This window comes from Pan troglodytes, chromosome 5, assembly GCF_028858775.2.
Source record: "Pan troglodytes isolate AG18354 chromosome 5, NHGRI_mPanTro3-v2.0_pri, whole genome shotgun sequence".
Taxonomy (NCBI): domain Eukaryota; kingdom Metazoa; phylum Chordata; class Mammalia; order Primates; family Hominidae; genus Pan; species Pan troglodytes.
In genome coordinates this window covers 122,631,571-122,655,804 of record NC_072403.2, presented here as the reverse complement: position 1 = coordinate 122,655,804, position 24,234 = coordinate 122,631,571, and the positions used below count along the sequence as shown (strand labels likewise).

The 24,234-nt window shown below is 38.6% G+C and overlaps 1 protein-coding gene and 2 pseudogenes across 24 annotated transcripts in view; 2 read left to right on the top strand and 1 right to left on the bottom strand.

The window, feature by feature from the left end:
* The window catches only part of CDK19 (cyclin dependent kinase 19), a 205,404-nt gene that overhangs the window by 74,235 nt on the left and 106,935 nt on the right, over nt 1–24,234 (top strand). The window contains exon 4 of one of the 24 annotated variants that reach the window (XM_063812634.1): nt 5,747–6,027. The exons of the other annotated variants lie outside the window; for them this stretch is intronic. Within the exon in view, the coding sequence (XP_063668704.1) occupies nt 6,004–6,027 (24 nt within the window). The 5' untranslated portion in view covers nt 5,747–6,003. The remainder of the gene's footprint in view (nt 1–5,746; nt 6,028–24,234) is intronic. 24 annotated transcript variants of the gene reach the window in all.
* Nucleotides 18,025–18,188, bottom strand: LOC112209729 (U2 spliceosomal RNA; annotated as a pseudogene).
* LOC112209597 (U6 spliceosomal RNA) lies at nt 19,678–19,775 on the top strand (annotated as a pseudogene).

Genomic DNA, 24,234 nt, shown 5'->3' with positions numbered 1-24,234 from the left:
TGATTTCTTTTCTCTTTACCTATGTCATTATTTTTACTGGTGTTCTTAATTTTTTGTGTGGATTTGAGCTACTGTATAGAGTCCTTTCATTTTAGCTGAAAGCCTCCTGTTAGTATTTTTTTGTATGTCAGGTATACCAGCAATATATTCTTTCAGTTTTTGTATCTGGGAATGTCATAATTCTTTTTCTGTCTTACCCAGCTCTTCTTGAGTTTTGCAGTATTAGTGTTGTTGGATGTAGAATTCTTGGTTGATAGTCTTTTTCTTTCACACTTTGACTGTGTCATCTCTGCTTTCTGGCCTTCGTGGTTTCTGATGAGAAATCAATTGTTAATCTTGAGAATCCCTTGTATATGAAGAGGGTTTTTTTTTTTCCCTCTTGTTGATTTCAAGATTCTGTCTTTGTCTTTGTCTTTGACAGTTTGCCTATGATGTGTCTTGGTGTGGCTCTCTGAGTTATCTTACTTGGAGTTTGTTGAGCTCCTTGGATGTGTAGATTAATGTTTTTCATCAAATTTGAGAAGTTTTCAGCCATCATTTCTTTTTTTTTAAATTTATTTTATTTTATTTTGTTTGAGACAGGATCTCACTCTGTTGCCCAGGCTGGAGTGCAGTGGCATAATCATGCTCACTGCAGCCTTGACCTGCTGGATTTAAGCAATTTTACCACCTCAGCCACCCAAGTAGCTGGGACTGCAGGTATGTACCACCATGCTCAGCTAATTTTTTTTTTTTTTAAATTTTTTGTAAAGATGAGGTCTCACTATGTTGTCCAGGCTGATCTCAAACTCCTAAGCTCAAGTGATCCTCCTGCCTCATCCTCTCAAAGTGCTAGGATTACATGTATGAAGCGCTGCACCCCACCACAGTCATCATTTCTTCACATAATCTTTCTTTCCTTTCCTTTCTCTCTTCTCTTATTGCAGCTCTCATTATACATATGTTTATAGGCTTCATGGTGTCCCATGGATCTCTCTCCAAGGCTCTGTTCATTTTTCATCATTCTTTTTGTTGGTCAGACTGGATACTCTTAATCGTCTGTCTTTAAGTTTTCTGATTCTTTCTTCTGCTGTTGAGCCCCTCTGGTGAAATTTTCATTTTAGTTATTATTTGTTTAGTTTTCCTGGTGGTGGAAGGACAGAGTATGTAAGGGAATTGAGAGTCAGAGAGGCTAAGAGGGACTGATAGATTGGGGAGAATGGAGGCAACACCATAAAGAGTAGATAGGGCTTGTTCTCTGTCATCTTCCTTCTACATACCATTATATTACCTAATGCCTAGTATTTTGTAGTTCATATAGGCACACATAGCTGAGAGGATTTTAAGGCGGAAATAATTAGGAGTGAACATTTCACTCATTACTTTAAAACTTGGGACTATGATTGCAGAATAACTGTTGAGGATATAGTGGGATGCTGGGAAAATAAGTTAAAGAGCTTGTAATCATGGAATAAACTTGGAAGAAGTACAAGTTTACAGAAAGGAAAAACGTTTAAGAATGAAATGTGTTATTACCTCGTCTCACTAAAAAAGAATGTCATGTCATGTTTTAATTTCATTTGAACCTTATTGACCAAAGGCTAATTATAACCTCATACCTTTGTACAGTGCTTTACACTTTACATTATGCCACAACAGGAAGTAATTCTGGGTGATTAAAATACCAGGATCATGTGAACGTCAGCATTTTTAGCCTGGGATTACAGGGAAGTTCTAATATAAAGTCTATTACATTTGTGGCCTCTGTGATCTTAAGGTTGGTAGGTTGAAAACGTGGTAAATGCTATTAATTCAACCATTAATTTGTTTTGCGATTATGAGATTAAAATATGTTTGTCGTAAAATTAGCAGACAATATAGAAAAAGACTGGTAAAAGTACCTGTTATGTCAACACTCAAAAGTAATCATTTTTTTTTTTGTATATTCTTCTAGACTTTTTTCTTTGCAAAAATACAGAGAATTTTTCCCCCCACAAGAGCAGAGAGTCCATTAATTTTCATGAAATATAATTTAATCTGGAATAATACAAATATAAATTTCAAATTTATTAATCATTCTAGTTTTGTAGGATATAAAGATTATAAGATTATTACCTTTGAGTCTAGGTGTGGTGGCCCCCACCTGTAATCCCAGCACTTTGGGAGACTGAGGTGGGATGATTGCTTGAGGCCAAGAGTTTGAGATCAGCCTGGACAATATTGTGAGACCCTGTCTCAATAATAATAATAATAATAATAATAATAATAATAATTAGCTGGGCATAGTGGCACTCACCTGTAGTCCTAGCTACCTGGGAGGCTGAGGTGGGAGGATTGCTTGAGTCCAGGAGTTAGAGGTTACAGTGAGTTACGATTGCACCACTACACTCCAGCCTGGGTGACAGAGTGAGAACCCCATCTCAAAAAAAAATGTATATATATAAAATACAATAAAATATTATTACTCCTGAGTACTTCTAACAACATCGAGATATTTCCAAATGAAGTGAAGAGTGGCTGAAGGGAAAATTAGGGGGAAGTAGGGTGAAGGGCATAGGTTGAGGAGGTGTCTTAGTCTGTTTGGGCTGTCATAACAAAATACCATAGACTTGGTGGCTTATAAACACCTATTTCTAACAATTCTGGAGGCTGGGAAGTCCAGGATCAAGGCCCATTCAGTGTCTGGCCCATTCAGTGTCTGGTAAGGGTCCGCTTCCTAGTTCACAGATGGACAGCCGTCTTCTCCCTATGTCTCCACATGGTGGAAAGCCAACCATTTCTCTCGGCTCTCTTACATAAGGGAACTAATTCCATTCATGAGGGCTCTGTCCTTGTGACCTAGTCACCTCCCAGAGGCCTCATGTCCTAATATCATCACTTTGGTTAGGGTTTAGGATTTCAACATACGAATTTGGGAGGGCAAGGGGCATAAACATTCAGTTTATTGAGGAGGGAAGAGAAATAGGGAAATACTGACTTCTTCAGACTGCTGCCTCCCTCAGCTCTGGCTTGGGTTGCGATTAACTCCACTTCCTCATTCACCTCTGCTCAGTTCTTTCTCAGTGTATATATCCATCAATATCCCAGCATTGATGTTTCTGTGGTGAGAGGCAGGATCAGCTGAAAGGGGCTGTCACCTGCAGTTCTTCCACATAGTGCCCAGCAGGCAGGGTGGAGTGGAGCAGCACTTTTCCTTCTTTCTTTCTTTCCCTCTCTTGCCACCATGGTGGTGTAGCAGGCTGCTCTGTAAACTTCAGTGGAATCCTTGGAACTTTCCTCTTGGCATAAAGGAATAAACCTTTGCTTTTTTAAATTTATGAAGTGGAATTGATAGAAGGTATGTTTGCTGAGGATTCCTCTGAGAAAAACTCTAAAATGTCTATAAGCCAAGGCTCTAATTCTTTTTAATTTAATTTCTACCAAGCTTAAAATTATTTTATTAAATTATATGTATTGCAAGTTGAGAAATATCTATTTAGTTTTATTAAGATTATTTAATTACATTATCTCAGTTGTTTTTATGTTTTGTTTGGTTGTTTATTTATTTATTTTTGAGACAGAGTCTTGCTCTGTCACCCAGGCTGGAGTGCAGTGGCGCAATCTCGGCTCACTGCAACCTCCGCCTCCCAGGTTCAAGTGATTTTCCTGCCTCAGTCTCCTGAGTAGCTGGGATTACAAGCATGTGCCACCATCCCTGGCTAATTTTTTTTTTTTTTTTGTATTTTTAGCAGAGATGGGGTTTCACCGTGTTGGCCAGGCTGGTCTCGAACTCCTGACCTCAAGTGATCTGGTCACCTTGGCCTTCCAAAGTGCTGTGATTACAGACATGAGCCACCACACCTGGCTTGTTTTTATGTTTTACACTGAGTGCAAGTTTCTTTTTCTTTTTAAATATGCGTGCAACTTTATGAAAGTATAGATTAGTGGAAATAGATGTGTGAATCAAGTATTTTACCTTTTCTGTGAAAGGGACAAAATCAAAGTTTAGTACTGAGATTTTTGTAAAAAACACTCAAAGTAGAAAAAGAATTTTTTTTTCAGACTTTTAACATGATGTTCTATAACAGTTATTTTCTTTAAAATTTGGTATGGTGTTAAGAGAATAGAACTAAGTAAATTATATGTGAAATTTCCCTTGAGCAAGATCTGTTCTTTGGTGTGATCCTTATGTTTTCCTTAAAAACAAACAAAAATTTTACTTTTGGAGTTGAAGACTCAGCATGGATATTTCCTTATGAAAAATGTGGGGTTTTTTTCCTTGCAATATATGGTGATAGTTAATATTTTTCTCAAATATATATTTAGCTTCCTTGGCAAAATAAAGACTTTCTGCCAACTCCTATACTTAAAAATGAAATCTTGTAAGAGTTTGGGATTGGAGTTTGCTATTATTTTAGGAGGATTCTGGGAAACTAATACAAGGTCAGTGCCTAGGGAGGAACTACACTGTAGCATTTTTTATTTCCTTTTAAGACCTGAAAAGGTACAAGGAGCCAGCCAGCAAATAGAACCTCCAGTCCTATCGTGTATCTGTCTGTTGTCTGCTCTACTATGCCTGTTTAGTCATGAGACTCTTGGAAGATGTGTGTGTGTGTGTGTATGTATACACCTATTGGACTATTTTTCAAGCTACTGTGTTTCCTATGAGAAGACTAAGTGACATATTTTTGTATTGTCAGAAGGTGATTTAAACACCCATTATTGCCAGTAATAGAAAAGAGGTGGGCCATACAGGTTTCTGGGGTTTTGTTCCTTCTCACTTTTGTGTTACTCACTTTTGTGAGAAGGAACAGTTTGAAAAAAGATATCAGCTTTGCTCATCAGTTTCTGATGTGTGTGTGTATTTGTGTGTGTGTTATGGTAAGGGAAGATGGGATGGTGTGGTAACACAAGTCATAGATGTAGCTGAAAACTTTTCCATTTCCGCCACCCTAAGGGAATAGACTAGTTAGCTGTTAGCACAACCTTTAGGCTCTTGTGGTAGCTGCAAATGCTTTCCTTCTTTGAAGAATTGGTGGCTTATGATTGAAAAGTTGGCTTTCTGCTGTGTCAGTATCCCTCCCTACTGAGTACATCAGTAGAGTTATTTTAGTTCTCCTAAAAATATAAAAATTATCAATTTAATATTCTTGCTCTAAGCAGTTAGATTTAATTGGCTATTAATTCCCTATTTTTAGTGTTTATTTTTCTCTTGAATAATATTGAAGCAAAGTTGTGCTAGTGATATAAATGCAGAGTGAAGAAAGACTGAAAATAAATCTGATACTGGTATGTGAGGGGCTTGGCTCAGAGTCTGAATATAAATGTGCAGTAAATGGTGCTGGTTTTTGTTGTTGGTATTATTATTGGTAATAACTTTTTCCTATTTAAACTCTAAGCAAAGAAAATAGCTTAACTTGTTTTCACTGTGGTCAAAGTAAGTTATTCTTAAGACCATAAATTTCATTTTAAAATGTGTTCTTATAGAAGATACCAAACTATAAAATTTAACATAAACTTAGTAATTCTAGATTAAAAATAGGAGATTGAAGTGATAAAACTAAAAAAAGATATATTTTTAAATATGCCTTTGGCTTCAGATTGTAATGTGGGAAAGAACTTGAACTTTGGATTCAGATAGACTTGGGGTTGTATCTGGATTCCACTATTATCCTGTACATCTTTGGCAAGTTACTATTAGTACCTGGACCCATTTGCTAGGTAGCAATAGAGATGAAGATTTATTTATTTATTTATTTTGAAATGGAATTTTGCTCTTGTTGCCCAGGCTGGAGTGCAATGGCGTGATCTCGGCTCACCTCAACCTCTGCTTCCTGGATTCAAGCGATTCTCCTCTCTCAGCCTCCCGAGTAGCTGGCATTACAGGCATGCGCCAGCACGCCCAGCTAATTTTGTATTTTTAGTAGAGACAGGGTTTCTCCATATTGGTCAGGCTGGTCTCGAACTCCCAACTTCAGGTGATCCACCTGCCTAGGCCTCCCAAAGTGCTGGGATTACAGGCGTGAACTACCACGCCTGGCTGAGATGAAGATTTTAAAGGGGAATCAGGTATGTTTTGATTTGCTAGTAAGGCTGGCACTGCTGAGGGAGTATGCCGTGCAGCAGTTCACAGGTTCCTCAGATTCTCAGAATCTCTTTCCTTGCTAAACTTTCTGGTCATTCTCAGCTCCACCCTCTAACTGCAGTATCAACTGAATCTCATGAAATGTTTTGGCGAAGCACTTCTTTCCAAGGATGTCAAAAATCTTCTGAGTTACCAGGAGGAAGTGGTTGCCTGTGAGGGCAGAGTCTTACTCTTGCATATATTTTAGTGATATATACTAGATATAAACTCTTGGATTACAATATGGATGAGTTCTACTTTTATTCTAGTTTGTTCTTCAGGCTACTTATTCTGCTTAATTTCGGTTTGGAATTAAATATCTCAGTCTGTGCAACCTGTTTTTTAGTTTCTTGATTTAGAAGAATTATTAATCCCATAAGCAACTGTCAATAGAATGTATCTAATTCCTGTGAATCTTAGTTTCTTCATGTCTAAAATGGGGGATTTTTGGCATAGATTCACTATGACTTCATGAAATTTAGCTCAGAGTTTGTATCTGATATATTCACTATTGAATCCTTGGAATCTGTCTATACGGTGCTTGGAACAAAGTGGGCTGTTAATAAATTGTTAAATAAATGCAAGAATTTACTTGAAATTGTTACTTTAACAATATTAGTGACATTATAAGGGAGTGGTATTTGTTTTGATAAAGTTTTTTTTTTGTAGTAGAAGATTTTAAACTTTGTGTTCAGGCATACTCTTATTTGAAATATAAAATTAAAATTTGTGTGCTGGGCGTGGTGGCTGATGCCTGTAAACCCAGCACTTTGGGAGGCTGAGGCAAGAGGATCGCTTGAGCTCAGGAGTTTGAGACCAGCCTGGGCAAAATAGCAAGACCCAGTCTCATTAAAAAAAAAAAAAAAGAAGATTAAAAATTAAATTTTGTGGACTATTTATTATCTAAAATTTTTGATCCATTCTGATTTTCCTTTCCATAACCATGTATGATTTAATGAATAAGGGGTGGAAAATAGTCGTTTGAATATACATTACTTGAATAGGAATTTGAGGTCATTACTAATCAAGTAATTATTTGAATAATATTTACTATTGTACCAATTACTATTCAAGTAATTTAATTTTGCATTTAATATTTGAGTATCTATTATAATCTAGGCATTGTGCTAAATGCTGAGGATGTAGTAGTGAATACAGTTTTTCCCTTTCCCTCAAGAAGTTTATAGTTTTGGAGCAGACAGACAAGAAAGCCATTTTCAACACTGTATAATCAATACTGTGACAAAGTTAAGCACAGTGTGCTGGAGAAGCATCCAGCTCATACTTGGCAGTCTGGGAAGACTCTTTGGGGATTTTGTGGTAGCATAAATTTGAAAGCCTAATAGGGGCTAGCCAGGTGGAGAAGGGAGAATGTAGAAGGACATTTGGTCTGAAACAGCATGGAGGAAAGCCCAGACATGAGAGAGAGAGAGAGAGAGCAGTGCTCACCCTCTTAGTTTTATCAATAGTATTTGAGGAGTTGACTGCTTTAATTCCTTTAAGCCTACCAAATTGTAGTTATTAAAACGGCAATGTGTAAATTTTTGTTGTGTTCCACAAGTAAAATTTTGGGGCTTACTTAACTGCTGCAACTAGGGTTTCCCTCACTAATGTGTGGAGAATAGAGGTACTGTTAAAAGTTGATGAAATGGCTGGGCGTGGTAGCTCACGCCTGTAATCCCAGCACTTTTGGAGGCTGAGGCGGGTGGATCGCTTGAGCTCAGGAGTTGGAGACCAGCCTAGGCAACATGGCGAAACCCCATCTCTACTAAAAATACAAAAATTAGCCTGACGTGGTAGCGGGTGCCTGTAATCCCAGCTACTTGGCAGGCTGAGGCATGAGAATTGCTTGAACCTGGGAGGTGGAGGTTGCAGTGAGCCCCTGTCCTCCAGCCTGGGTGACAGAGGGAGATTGTCTCAAAAAAACAAACAAAAACAAAAAAACCAAAGTTGGTGAAACAAAAACTTATATGAATAATAATTTTTAAAGTAAACAGTAGATGAACTAAAAATGATCAAAAGGAGAGGAATGTTGGAAATGGAAGGTAAATGAGCTACAGTTTCATCCATTATATCAGAAAATCAATAATGCTTAAAGTTGGTAAGTCAAGAATAGTGGTATAAACACTTGAAGATAGAAAATACTCAAACAAAAACCAGAAAAAGTTAATAGTTGCATATGGGAAAGGTGAAGTATGGGTCAGAGGATTATTTATTTGATTATAATCTCTGCTATGTTTTTTGTGTTTTAGCGATATATATAAAATATATTAAAATAATTTAATAATTAAACTGAACTAGATTTTAAAAATATACTATACCTCCACCAGAATGGCTAAAATGAAGAAGACTGATAATACCATTGTTAATGAAGTTATGGAGTAACTGGTACTGATGGAAGCATGAAACGGTATAGCCACTTGGGCAAAAAGTTTGCAGTTTCTGATGAATTTATACATATACCTATTGCATGATCCAGCAATTCCATTTTTCAGTAATTTGTACCCAAGAGAAATTAATGCACATGACTACAAAAAACTTGTACAAGGATGTTCATAACAGCTTTATTCATAATAGCCCCAAACAAGGGAAAATCCAAATGTTCAGCCATAGGAGAGTGGATCAATAATTTATGGTGTATCCATAGACTGCATTAATATTAAACTCTAAAAAAGAAAATTGATGTACTTAATAACATGGATGAATCTCAGAAACATTAATTTAAATAAAAGAAGCCAGATACAAAATAACACATATGGGTATGGTTTTATTTATATGAAATTTAAGAGCAGACAGAAATACGTATTGTGATAGAAATCAGAATAGTGATTGCCTTGGGTGGGCAGGAGGGTTGAGTGGAAAGGAGTTCACAGAAACTTTACAGGGTAATGGAAATGTTGTATGTCTTCTGTTGCCCAGGCTGGAGTGCAGTGGCGCCATCTCAGCTCACTGCAACCTCCACCTTGCTGGGTTCAAGCGATTCTCCTTTCTCAGCCTCCCAAGTAGCTGGGATTACAGGCGTGCACCACCACACCTGGCTAATTTTTGTGTTTTTAATAGAGATGGGGTTTCACCATGTTGGCCATGCTGGTCTCAAACTCCTGACCTCAAGTGATCCGCCTGCCTCGGCCCTCCACAAAGTGCTGGGATTACAGGTGTGAGCCACCCTTCCTGGCCAAAATGTTGTATATCTTGGTTGGTGGTTACACAGGTGTTTATATCTGTCAAAATTCAAGCTGGTCACTTAAGACTTGTGCATTTTGCTGTATGTAAATTGTGCCACAATAAAATACTAGTAATATAAAAAATACAAAATAAAGACTAGAGAGGTTGGTTCTTTAAAGGAATGGGAAAAGTCTAATATGGTTGCAAGGAAGAGTTGAGGGTAGAAAGGTTAAAATGTTAGCCTGGGGCCATCTTGAATGACTTTTTTTCTTGCTTTGTTGCCCACGCTGGAGTGTAGTGGTGTAATCTCTGTTCACTGCAACCTCCGCCTCCCAGATTCAAGTGTTTTGTGTCTCCTGGGTTCAAGCGATTCTTGTGCTTCTTGTGCCTCAGCTTCCTGAGTAGCTGGGAATACAGGCATGCACCACCATACCCACCTAAATTTTTTTTGATATTTTTAGTAGAGACAGGGTTTTGCGCCGTGACAGCCAGGCTAGTCTCAAATTCCTAACCTAAAGTGATCCACCTGCCTCCATCTCCGAAAGTGCTGGGATTACAGGCATGAGCTACCGTGCCCGGCCCTACCTTGAATGACTTTGTAAAAATGGAGGAATTGGTGAGAAGTATTTGAGATTTAAGAGAGATTTAGGAAACAAACCTTTTAGTGATGATTTCTCTGTTAGCTAGATGGCGCAGTTTACTGAGCAAAAGAGCCAAGGTGGGTGGGATGGGGAGGGTTGGGTAAAAATGGTGACCTGAATTTCACAGATCTGATTACTTAGTTTTGGGAAAGATATAGAAGATTATATAATAGTAATATTACAACTAGAAATATAATAGTACTATCACCTTTCAAGGCATTATTATTGTGTAAATTATTGTGTGTCCCCTTCTGTTCCAGCCATTCATTATCCCTTCTCATTTGTCTTTATGAAGAGATACATGATTTGCCATTCATAGTCTATACAAAATACAACTATTGAACATTGGATAGTCTATGCAAATAGGATAGTCTATGCAAATAGGATAGATTGAATGGTTTTATTCAAGAGAATGACTGTCAGTATAAGTCTCCATATTTAATTTTAATGGCCAGTCATGTAGTATTGAAATAGCCAGTTAGACTCTTTCATGAGAGAGACTGGAAAAGACCCAGTGCTAGTATATTTTTCTTTTCTAAAAATTGAGATACAATTCACATACCGTAAAATCAGTCCTTTTAAGTTATATAATCCATTCATTTTTAGTGTTTTCACACGTCGTGCAACCATCACCACTGTCTCATTCCAGAACATTTTCATCATCCCACAAAGAAACTCTGTACCCAGTAGTGGTCATTTCCCATTACCCCTTCCCCTCCCCAACTCAGCCCTTGGCAACCACTAATCTAAATCTACTTTCTGCCTCTATGGATTTGCCTATCCAGTATTCTTTTTCAATTAGCCAGTCTCCAGCAGCATCACAGCCAGTGATCCCACACTGAAGGTTGTGAAGATTGTTTTTCCTTGATTCATTCTATAATCCAGTGATTTTCAGATTTTATGGCCCTACGTATCACCTGGGGATCTTGTTAAAATCCTAAAATGCAGATTCTCATTCAGCAGGCCTGGGAAAGAGCTTGATATTCTAAATTAATTTCTTTTCTTTTCTTTTCTTTTCCTTTCTTTTCTTTTCTTTCCTCCTTCCTTTTCTTTCTCTTTCTTTCTTTCTTTTTTTTGTTTGAGATGGAGTTTCGCTCTTGTCGCCCAAGCTGGAGTGCAATGGTGCTATCTCAGCTCACTGCAACCTCTGCCTCCCAGGTTCAAATGAGTCTCCTGCCTCAGCCTCCCAAGTAGCTGGGATTACAGGCATGCGCCACCATGCCCGGCCAATTTCTGTATTTTTAGTAGAGATGGGGTATCACCATGTTGGCCAGGCTGGCCTCGAACTCATGACCTCAGGTAATAGGCCTGCCTTGGCCTCCCAAAGTGCTGGGATTACAGGCGTGAGCCACTGTGCCCAGCCGATACTCTAAATTTCTAATAAGCTCTTAGGTAATGCTGATGCTGCTGGTCCAAAGGTGACACTTTGACTACTGAGGTTCAAAGATGCCTCAGAAGAAGAAGAAATTTAATTACAAACATACATGAATTGTTCAATAGCAGCTGGTACTAATCTAGAAAAATTATTCCAATCTGTTGAGTTTAATAGTGTTTCTTTGTTAATTGCCTTTCAAAGTGATTACTTCTCCCCTACATCATAACTATCTACATGTTATGGGACAGTTTATGGGCTTATTTGTATCCATAATTATGTTAGTGAAATCAAATAGTAAAGAAAGCTGAGTTAGAACCTGTTCCACAAGTATAACTTTGTTGTTTAAACTTCTTCTGATATTCAGCTCTAATTCCTTTTTGAAAGAAACTTTTCTACAGGTTTTGTGTTAGATTACTGGTAGTCTCAGATGAGTTCTCTAACCATCCAATTCTGCATGGCTTCCTTGCATTGTCTTTGGGTTGATTAGGATTGCCAGGAAGTAAAATAGCCACTATAGCTACTTCCTTTTTCAAGTCATTCAAGTTAAGCTTAATGTAGAAAAACTTCGTGAGATTTCATTAAAATTCTTCCCTACTCTCCAATTGGAGTATAATAAATCCAATCAAGATAGGCTCTGGATTTTGCTGTTAGTACTCCAATGAAGGCAGAAATGGGGACATAGCAAACTACAGCAAGGCTTATTTTATACCAGTACAGAGCCTTGCTTATAACAGTGGAGGTATGTAGCTATTTAGTCTTGGGCCATCTATTGCTTTCAGTCTGAGACCCAGTTATACAACCCAGTTGTATAACTCAATGGATTAATATTTCCAAATTAAATAAAACTGAATTGGGTACAGTATTGTGCTCCTGTAGTCCTGGCTACTTGGGAGGCTAAGGCAGGAGGATTGCTTGAGCCCAGGAGTTTGAGGCTGCAGTGTGCTACATTTGTGCTTGTGAATAGACACTGCACTCTAGCCTGGGCAACATAACAAGACCTAGTCTCAAAAAATAAAAATAAAGTCTAGGCACGGTGGCTCACGCCTGTAATCCCAGCACTTTGGGAGGCAGGTGGATCACTTGAGATCAGGCGTTCAAGCCAGTCTGGCCAACATAGTGAAACCCCATCTCTACTAAAAAAAAAAAAAAAAAAAAAAAAAAAAAAATTAGCTGGGCCTGGTGGCATGTGCCTGTAGTCCCAGCTACTTGGGAGGCTGAGGCATGAGACTCACTTGAACCCGGGAGGCAGAGGTTGCAGTGAACTGAGATTGTGCCACTGCACTACAGCCTGGCTGGCAGAGTGATACTCTGTCTCAAAAATAAATAAACAAACAACAAAACAACATAAAATAAACTCCGTTTAATTTTTCCACTGTTCTTTATCTTAGTGTAAAAGTGTCTTAATATTTATCATAGTATGAGTACACAGTTTTTTTCAGTAACCTCTTGTCCAATAGAAGGTAGACATTTTAAATAATCAACATATATTTATTTAGTTCTACAAGCAATGGTTTGGGGGAGCAAATTCAGTTAATGGTAAAAAGCATGGGTTTAGTACCTGACAGATTTAGGTTCCTGTCCTAGCTCTTTTACTTACTAGGTCTGTGATCTTGTATAAATTACTAATCTCTTTTCACCTGTAAAAATAGGGAGAATAATAATTATTTATCTGTGGAAAGCACTTAACATAGTGCCTGGCATATAGGGTTCATTAAATATTAGACTTATTATTAATCATTCAGGAGGTATACATTGCCTATTCTATGTGCTAGGCACTGTAAGTCTTTCAGAAGAGATTGTTAATGAACAAATATTCACACGAATATTCACACAAGATGATAAGAGCTAAGGAAAAGCATAATATCATGGCAGGATAACAAGAGAAAGATTATCTAACTTTAGGGCATCAAGGAGGATTTCCCCAAGAAAGTAACATTTGTGCAGAGATTTGAAGGATGAGTGGGAGCTCATTAGGCAGAGTAGAGGGAACATTGTGTATAAGCATGACGCAGCATGCCACATCTGAGAGTATAGGAGATGCTGGTGTGCCTGAAGTGATGAGTGAGGATGAAAGTGACCTGAGAGGGGAAGACCCCCTAACAGGGCCAGGTCACATGCAGCTGTGTGGGCTGTGTTAATGATCTTGGGTTTTAGCAGGGAAATGACACAGTCAGATTAGTTTTTTTTTTTTACCACTCTGACTATGGTATCAATAGATGAGAGTAAAGATAGAGGAGAAGATGTAGGGAGAGTAGTTAGAAAACCTCTGCAGCAATCAGACTAGGGAAGATAGACAGAAGTGGAAAAAAACTTAGAGATTTTTCCTGAGGGCAGATGGGTAGAAATTGATGAATTGGATATAGGCAGCAAGGGAGAGAGGTGGCAAAGATTTCCGTTTTTTCTGGCTTTGGCAGCTAATTTGACTTCTAATAGATAGCATGTGCTCTTTCTCTCTCTCTCTCTTTTTTTTTTTTTTTTTTTGAGATGGAGTCTTGCTCTGTCACCCAGGCTGGAGTGCAATGGTGCAATCTCAGCTCACTGCAACCTCCGCTTCCCAGGTTCAAGCAATTCTGCTGCCTTAGCCTCCTGAGTAGCTAGGATTACAGGTGCACGCTACCATGCCCGGCTAATTTTTGTATTTTTAGTAGAGACAGGGTTTCACCATGTTGCCCAGGCTGGTCTTGAACTCCCGACCTCGTGATCCCCCACCTTGGCCTCCCAAAGTGCTGGGATTACAGGTGTGAGCCACCATGCCTGGCCTTTCTCATTTTTTTTTTTTTTTTTTTGAGACAGGGTCTTGCTCAGTTGCCCAGGCTGCAGTGCAGTGGCAGGATAATAGCTCACTGCAGCCTCGATTTTCTGGCCTCCAATGATCCTCTTCAGTTTCCTGAGTAGCTGGGCTGGGATAATAGGGATTTACCACTATGCCTGGCTAATTTTCTTTCTTTTTTTTTTTTTTTTAGTAGAGATGAGGTCTCAGTATGTTGCCCAGGTTGGTCTCAAACTTCCGGGCTCAAGCAGTCTGCCCGCCTTGGCCTTCCAAAGTGCTGGGATTACAGGTGTCAGCTCCTGCACCTGGCCCAGTCGCTCTTCTTGAGAGAGGAATTCTAGAAGAGAACTAAGATGGAGAGGGCAGACAGATTTTCTTTTAAAAAAGACATCTTGAGTTTGAGAGTCCATTGAAACATTTAAGAGGAGGAAGAGACAATTATGATCTCAGTAATGAAGAGGATTATACAAGAGCAATATATGACATGCTTCTTTCCATCAAGAACCTTATATGCTGGTCCAGAAGATAAGACACATTTTTGAATATAATTAATACTACAAGACTGTGATTGAAGGCATTCTGAAAGAGTAGGTACAGTAAGTGGAGTGAGGCGACTTTGGACATGGTGATCTTAAAGTTTCAAAGATAAGGAAATACTTAAGATGGGCTTTAAAGGATTAGTAGCGTGGGAGGGAGGGAAAAGCACTCTAACAGTAAATGGAAAAATAGGTAGTTAGTGAAAGGGGTATGGCGAGGGTCTGGGTGGTTAGTTACTAGTTATAGAGCAATTTAGTATTCATCATAGCTCAACCAAGAATCTTTTGTATGTAATAATTTGACTTTTATAATGTGTTTTCATATATCTCATGAGAAATGGTCTTATATAACCTAATTCTGTCTTATGTCTCTGTCTTTCCTACTTATTGAAAAGTTCATATTATTGAAACCCAGTATTCTATTGTTGACCTATAATAAAACTATAAATATTATTCTCTGACAGAATGTTATGAAGATGTGCCACTGAATAATAGTTGTTCTTTCCAGCTTGATTATCTTAGAGGAAAAATGGCATGTGATTTAATTTATACGAGAGTACCTTGTAGACTTTGTGGGATTATGAAAATGCAAAGTATTGTTATTAATCCTTCCATATATTCCATGTTACTCTTCAGAACTTAGAAGTAAATATTTTTTGCTCTGTAGCAAAATGACTGCAATCAGTGGACTTTTTTCCAGCACCTTTGTAAAGTCTGGAGTCTAAAAAGCCCAGCTCTCTGTAGGCCAGGTTCATTTTTGGAAGTGTGTAGTGATCTTTCTTTCCCACTCAATTGTGGTTTTGTTTGCTATTAACAAAAATATAGTTTTTTTGTTAACAGATAAAATTGTAAGTCCAAACCACTAGTTCAAAATATTTTTCTAAATTAATTAAGATTTAAGATCCCTCCCCACCCTATTCACTTAGGTATCTATAACTGGGGCCATTTTCTAAATGGAACCTTTTCAGGCATTACTTGTATATCCATTATTACTTAATAATTCCCCCATTTTCTTTAGGCTTGAGTTGAAAGAACACTTATATTTGATTCAGATGGCTTTCTAGGACTATGAATAGAGATAGTGTTTCAGAGTTTCAACACACATCAGTGTCCTTTCCTTTCTGATTTCTTGGGACAAGGACCTGGTAACATCTGTTTATTCTTACTCAAAATGCTTGCATTAATTTACCTTTGCTAATTATCTCCCAAAGTATTCCCTAATACTTTCCTTCCCATGTACAGAAAAAGTATGTGAAATGCTTTTGCTGCATGATTATAACATGATTATAACAGTTGCATCGTGAAATACTAGGATTATCTTTTTTTCCCAATCAGATAAGATAGTTTCCTTTCATTTTTCTTTACCTTATTGTTCTTTGAAGCTACTGGTGTTTTAAAAATGGTATTAAAATGTTGTTCCCATAGCAACACCCTACTAGTTTCTTATGGAAAACATGGCGTGTTTTACAAGTTGGATTGAAAAAAAAAGAAATGCTTTCTGAAAGAGTTTATTTATAAAATCAAGCCCATAGAACATAACCGTTTATTTCTTTTAGAAGCATTGTTAAGCAGAATGTAACAAAGGATTTTACACTTTGATGTAAATAAAGTGTGTTTCCTATCTTGCTTATGTAAAAGTTTATCTTTGAATTTGTATTAAGTCAACATTTCCCCTCTCATAATTAGACTTGAACAATTTAAATAAAAAACTTAAGTACTGCCAAATTTTAGTGAAATAATTTCTAGGTTCTATTTAAAGGTGCTTATTGTCTGTACCCAGAAGCTGATTGGCTGCTTATGAGACTGTTAGTGCAATGCCCATATTACCCTTGTGATGATTTCTCAGCCAATTAGGCTGCACGAGGGATGATGGATTTTGTTCAGGATCTGTTTCTCTCTCTCTCTCTGCCCCTCTCTCTCTGTCTACTGATTTTGTAAAATCAATGCTAAGATATTTTAAATCTTTTTACATTTAAATTATATAAATTGTGTTACCCATTTTATGCTGTTTCTTACTATCTGTGTTTAGTAATATTCAGTTTCATCTCAACATTTGAGTCATTATTTTTCTGAGAGGGTTTAGGGAAGATATTATATTTATAATTAAAATTATTAATCCCATGTTTTCCTCTTCTGTTTGCTTAGTTCTCTCTCACTAAATTTAGTTTAATTTCTATTACCTCAGTCTTTTGGGATTTTTTAACATCCAAAAGCATTATCTATTCCATATTCTAGTTTGGCTACTGTTCTCTATCCTTTGTTGCTGTGGTTTTTGAAAGCTACAGAGCCATAAGATATCCTTTGAAACTAACATAAATTATATTTTATGGAGATTAGAGATTTAATGTACTTTAATTATTTGCTCATTCAACAAATTCCAGATGCTGGAGATATAATAGTGAAAAATGCATACAATAATAATTCTGTACTTTTGGAGCTCACATAGTAGGTATCAGTTGGAGACACTTTGATTTTGCTTACTTGGTTGTATTCATTTCTGTATTCACAGTGCCATTTTGAAAGACTCCAATAGCTGGTACCCTTCCCATATCTGTATAATTTAGAATTCTGAGTAATTTTGTATATTTCATTTTCCACCTAGGTGTTTATATATTAATACTTCTGATATTGCACTGTAGTTTTAGACATACTTAATTCCGGCACAGAAACAATAAAAAAAAAAAAGATCTTATCTAGCTATCTAATAAATTTAGAAGAGATCTTTTATGTAATAGTTGAAGATTCACTGTACTTGATTGCCAAGTCTTCTATGTTTTTTCTTTCAAAAAGCTTTTCAACTTTAGCTTTTTCATTTTTACTTTTAGTGCGCCTTTATTATCTTGTTGTGCCTAAACTTTAGTGTCTGTTCTCCTTGCCTCTCTGCCAGCCTATCCTAAACAAAGCCACTGGACTGATCTCAAATTTTAGATACAGTTGTGTCACTATTCTGCTCCAGAACCTTTCCAGGTAGACCGAGAACCATACAGTAAAATTTGGGGAGGAAGATTGGACAGTCCACCTTGGTGTCCCTAAGGATGAGCAGGGCAGTGTGGTCAGTCATACTCCCTTACCACATTATGTACTTGTTTTGTTGGTATTTTTTTTTTTTAAGGTGGAGTTTCGCTCTTGTTGCTTAGGCTGCAGTGCAATGGCGTGATCTCAGCTCACTGCATCCTCCGCCTCCCGGGTTCAAGTGATTCTCCTGCCTCAGCCTTCCCAAGTAGCTGGGATTACAGGCATGCGCCACCACGCCTGGCTAATTTTTGTATTTTTAGTAGAGACAGGGTTTCTCTGTGTTGGTCAGGCTGGTCTCGAACTCCTGCCCTCAGGTGATCCACCCGCCTCGGCCTCCCAAAGTGCTGGGATTACAGGCATGGGCCACTGTGCCTGGCCCTATAATGGCTAGTTTTTAAAATTACTTTCTTTTAAACTAGTTTTTTTTTTTTAAGAATGTTGGTATGTTTTCCAGTCTTAGCTTGTGCAGTAAATGATTACTATCAATTGTAGACCACATATAAAAGATATATTCAGTATTATTGGATTTTGTTAATCATTTTTTTCTAGATAACGGGAAGAGAATATTCTACACTTGATCTTAGCCAAAAGGCCGAGAAGCGATGAGAATATTCTAATACTCAGCAAGGGAAGAAACATCACAATTTGTATTAACAATTTAGCTAGCTAGCATTTGAGCCTGTGGGCATGGCTTTGTTCGTATAATTTCTGTGATACTTATTTAAGAGCTGAAGTATAAAAAGGCCTTTAATTGTCATTTGTGAAAATCAGGAGTGATTAGTGTAAGTTTGTTTTATTTAGAACTTTTGGTGGTGGACACAAGAGAAAATCCGTATGTAATTTTATTGCATTTACTTTGTTGGTGTTTTGTAGGTCAGGAACCTAGCATTGTTTAGACTAAAAAATATCCAATTTTAGAGATGGGGTTAACTTTTTCCCCAATATATTTATTATTGTTAATACTGCTGTTTAACACTCATTCCAAAACTTAGTGGCGTGAAACACTCTTTTTATTATGCACATCGATTCTGCAAGTTGTGCCCTCTGAAAGGGCACAGTGGGGATAGATTTTTCTCAGCCATGTGGTGACTGGGATCTCAGTTGGGAAGACTGGAAAGTTGAGATTGACACACTTGACTCCTGGGGGCCAAAATAGTTTGATGGCTTTTTCACCAACATGTCTGGTACCTAGGCTAGCATTGTTGACCAGACTGCCTTCATGTGGCCTTGCTTGTGTATAACCTGGCGGCCTCAAATGTTAAAGTGAACAAGGACAAATTTGCGTTTTTTTTTTTTGTTTTTTTTTTTGACAAAGCCTTGAAAGCTGAGCATTGTCATTTCCACAGCCTTCTATTGGTTACAAGTGCACAGTCAGACAGAGGAGGGGAATTAGACTTCACCTCTTGCTGAGGGAGTTGACAAGGTTTTGGAAGAGCCTGTGGTACAAAGATACTGTTGTGACCATCTTTAGAAAAGACATTCTGTCACAATAGTTAAATAGTTGCCACTGTTGTTTGTTTTGAATATGTATTTTATAATAACATTAGAGATAGAAGATCAGGAATCCTTTTTTTTTTGAGATAGGGTCTCACTCTGTCACCCAGGCTGTAGTACATTGGCATGATCATGGCTCACTGCCACCACAACCTCCCCAGACTCAGGTGATCCTCCCACCTCAGCCTCCTTAGTAGCTGGGACTACAGGCACGTGCCACCATGCCTAGCTAATTTTTGTAAGGACTGGGTCTCCTTATGTTGCCTAGGCTAGGAATTCTTTATCTTATTCCAGGACTTTGAGGAGAGGTCTGTAAACTGAAATTTGACAGTATTTTTTTAGAAAGTATTTTTTAAATGTATTTTCCTATTAATTTGAAAATTAAATATTTAAAACTTTTTTTTTTTTTAAACAAAGATGAGATCTCACTATATTGCCTAGGCTGGCCTCAAACTCCTGAGTTCAACTGATCCTCCTGCCTTGGCCTCCCAAAGTGCTAGGATTACAAGCATGAGCCACCGTACCCGGCCAAAACATTTTTTTTAAGTCAAAATTGCTTAGGAATTTGTTTCCCATCTCTTACTTTAAATAAGTATAGGGTGCTTATTTTGGCAGAACTAAAATTGGAACGATACAGAGATTAGCATGGCCCCTGTGCAAAGATGACATGCAAATTTGTGAAGAGTTCCATATTTTAAAAAAAATAATAAAAATTTAAAAACTCCACAAGTGTAGGGTATTGTGGATTGCTAGCATATCCATTTAGATTATGTGCAGTTTTAATTATTGCTTTATGTGAAGACTGTATAAAACAGTTTTCCATTGAGAGGAATCATTTAAAATTTGCCATGTCATATGTTATTTATGCAGGTTCTAGTTTAAATCTAAAAAAATCCTACACATACACAGATAAGAGAAATTATAAGAAGAAAAGAAAAAGTAGGATAAACTTGTGTGTCCTTTGATCTTACTCTTTTTTTTTTTGAGGTGGAGTCTCACTCTTTGCCCAGGCTGGAGCGCAATGGTGTGATCTCGGCTCACTGCAACCTCTGTCTCCCTGGTTCAAGTGATTCTCCGGCCTCGGCCTCCCGAGTTGCTGGGATTACAGGCGCGCACCACCACGCCTGGCTAATTTTTGTATTTTTTGTAGAGATGAGGTTTCACCATGTTGGTCAGGCTGATCTCAAATCCTTGATTTGTGATCTGCCTGCCTCGGCCTCCAAAAGTGCTGGGATTACAGGCGTGAGCTGCCATGCCCGGCCTGATCTTACTCTTAAGAATGAATGTGCAAGGAAACACAAGTCATGTTTTTCTTATCTGGCAAGGGTTTTATTAATGGAAGCAAGAGGCCAACAAAGCTGAAGAAACCCTTTTATGTGCCTAGCCAGAAACTATTGGGCCTTGGGAATCCTTTTATCTGGTAAGAAGGTGACTTAATTTGAAAAGGCTGGGAACCTTACCTAAACTTGAATTTGCACCCCCACAAAAGTTATCTTAGAAAATCTTGCAAGCAAAAGAAGTGATATGGTTGGAGAGGCCTTGGTGAAGTCCTCCAAACTCTGGATGGTTTGTGGTTGGGTGCAGGGGAATAATGAAGGCCTCTAACATATGATATTACTCCACTAGAATTGTTGACTTTTTTATTTCCTTGGAGTCTCTCAAATCAAGGTTTTATTAATTAATTAATTTCTATCTTTATTTTTTGAGACAGTCTCACTCTGTCACCCAGACTGGAGTGCAGTGGTGCAATTTTGGCTCACTGCAACCTCCGCCTCCCGGGTTCAAGCGATTCTCCTGCCTCAGCCTCCTGAGTAGCTGGGACTACAGGCGCCTGTCACCACGACCAGCTAATTTTTTTGTATTTTTAGTAGAGTCGGGGTTTCACCATGTTGGTCAGGCTGGTGTCAAACTGCTGACCTCAGGTGATCCGCCCACCTTGGTCTCCCAAAGTGCTGGGATTACAGGCGTGGGCCACCACGCCTGACCCCAAATCAAGGTTTTACAGGAATTGGCAACTGTGACATTTGACGTGTATAGCATGTAACCAAATGAAATTTTTTTTTTTTTTTTTTTTGAGACAGAGTCTTGCTCTGTTATTCAGGCTGGAGTGCCAGTCGTGTGATCTCAGCTCACTGCAGCCTCTGCTTCCCGGGTTCAAGCGATTCTCCTGTCTCAGCCTCCCAAGTAGCTGGGACTACAGGTGTGCACCACCACACCCTGCTAAGTTTTGTACTTTTGTTAGAGACAGGGTTTCACCATGTTGGCCAGACTGGTTTCGAACTCCTGACCTCAGGTAATCTGCCTGCCTTGGCCTCCCAAAGTGTTGGGATTACAGACATGAGCCACCCTTGCCTGGCCCAAATGAAATTCTGATGTATCTTAGTGAAGCTAGCTTCTCTTTTTTGTCGTTTAACAGCATGCTAATGCCATCAAATAATTACTGTTTTGTGAACACATTTTGGAAACTGGAAAGACCATTGAGACATAAAACAGTAAAAAGTGGCTTGCCAGCAAAACTGATTGAGTACCTGACAGCACATCTGGTTTTGCTGCTTTGGTGAAGGGAGAAGCTCCACGAGCCACTATGAATCATTGCTTTTACATTGGCATCAAAGACTCTGCCAAAGATCGTGAAAGAAGTCTTGTCTAAGGTCTCTAAAGTCATATTTTAACCTAGTCAGGGCTTTGAATCACTGCCTTGTCAAGAACTTCTCTTGAGAAATAGGAGAGGATTATGAGGTTATTTTCTATTGCAGAGAAGTTCATTGATTCTGTAAAGAACAAGTATCAAAGCACTGGGAATTCTGGTTCTCTTTGCTGCTACATGACTTCATGAATCAGAGTTTTCAGAACACTTGGGGCAATCAGTTGGATTGTTAAACCCACTGCCATGGCAGAGCACAGTGGCTCATGCCTGTAATCCCAGCATTTTGGGAGGCTGAAGCCGGTGGGGAGGGGGGGGGGCGTGGATCACAAGGTCAGGAGTTCAAGACCAACCTGACCAACATGGTGAAACGCCGTCTCTACTAAAAATACAAAAATTAGCTGGGCATGGTGGTGCATGCCTGTAATCCCAGCTACTCAGGAGTCTGAGGCAGGAGAATCACTTAAACCTGGGAGGCGGAAGTTGCAGTGAGCCCAGTTTGCGCCACTGCACCCCAGCCTGTGTGACAGAGTGAGACTCTGTCTCAAAACAAAACAAAACAAAAAAACCATACTGCTTACTATTCTAACTATTTAAGAGAAACAGTAGCAGCTTTCTAATTGAAATAGGTTTTTGTGGAATCTGTTTTTATTTTCCTTTAACTGTATTATCTTTTCTAGTCTAAGCATCTTTTTTACATTAGGAGAGTTTAATCTGTTTACATGAATGTATTTATTCATATGTTTAGATTTATTTATTTATTTTTTGAGTTGGGGTCTCACCCTGTCACCCAGGCTGGAGTGCAGTGGTAAGATCATGGCTTACTGCAGCTTCCATCTCCCATGCTAAAGTGCTCCCCTCACCTCAGCTTCCCACATAGCTGGGACTGCAGGCATAGGCATAGTGGGACCCTGTCTCTACCAAAACTTTAAAAATTAGCCACCATGCCTGGTTGTTTTTAAAATTTTTTGTAGAGACAGGGTTTACTGTGTTGCCCAGGCTGGTCTCAAACTCCTGGGCTCAAGTGATCTTCCTTCCTCAGCCTCCCAAAGTGTTAGGATTATAGGCATGGGCTACCGCACCTGGCCTAGAATTATTTCTGCTATCTTGTGGTGTTTTTTGTCTCATGCTTTCCCCCCACCTTCTTTTCTGACTTGTGTAACATTAATTGAATTTTTCTTATTTCTTTTTTCTCCCTGAACTAATGATTTGAAAATGACTTATACTCTTTCTAATTTAGTAGTTACGCTTGCATTTTTACATACATATTTGACTTAAATATTCGAGTCCTCCCAGCTTCTGCCAGAGTAGTACAAGGACTTTAGAACTCTTTACCTCATATCTTTCCCTCCTGCTATTTCTTTCTATTATTTTAGCTCTACCTTGTTTTCACTTAACTGCTCCACACTCTACCCCAACTTTATATATTTTAGTTCCTTTACAGTCAGGGCTTATTTGGATTAACGTATATGATTTTGCTTTTTTGCATATACTCCTTATTTTGGTATATCTTTTAGTGATTCTTTCAGCAACTATCTGTGAATGGCAAATTTTTTCACTTGTTGCCTGAAAATGTCTTTATTTTGCCCTCATTTAAAAAAATATAATTTAGCTTGATAAAGAATTAGAAGGGTTTTTTTTTTTTTTTTTGGACTTTGAAGATTTCTCCGTGGTTCTCTGGCTTTGGTTATTGCTGATATGATGTCAGCCATCAGTGTAATAGTCTTGCCTTTCTAGGTAAATTTTTCTCTCTGTGTGTGATTTTAAGGTTTTCTCTTTGCTTTTGTTCTACACACTATACACAACATAATCCCAGGACATACAACAAGCTTCCTTACTGCCTCCCCAGGCCAGGCCAGTTGATAGAGTTTTCCTAGTCTTGTTTTCACTGACATAGTAGCTCTTCCTAGGGCTCTGGACTCTGCAGGAGGCTAATTCCACACCTCGAATATATACACCTAAGGCGTCGTCATCTGTTTTTGAGTGGCGGTTTAGACCCCCAGCTTCTAGGGCCTATATCCAAATTTCAAATCCTCCTGGGCTTTATACATCAGCCCACTGCATTATTTTGGCTTTCATTTGTTCCTGGTACCTGGTGTCTTAGTCCATTTGGGCTACTCCAACAAAACACTTTGGACTGGGTAACTTACAGGCAACAGAAATTTGGGGTCAAGATCAAGGTGCTGGCAGATTGGGTGTCTGGTGAGGGCTTGCTCTCTGCATCATAAATGGAGCCTTTTTATGGTGGCCTCACGTGGCAGAAGGGACAAACAGGCTCCTTTAGGCCTGCTTTACAAAGGCACTAATCTCTGTAATCCCAGCACTTTGGGAGGCCGAGGCGGGCAGATCACCTGTGGTCGGGAGTTTGAGACCAGCGTGACCAAAATGGAGAAACCCCATCTCTACTAAAAATGCAAAATTAGCCGGGCATGGTGGTACATGCCTGTAATCCCAGCTACTTGGGAGGCTGAGGCAGGAGAATTGCTTGAACCCAGGAGGCAGAGGTTGCGGT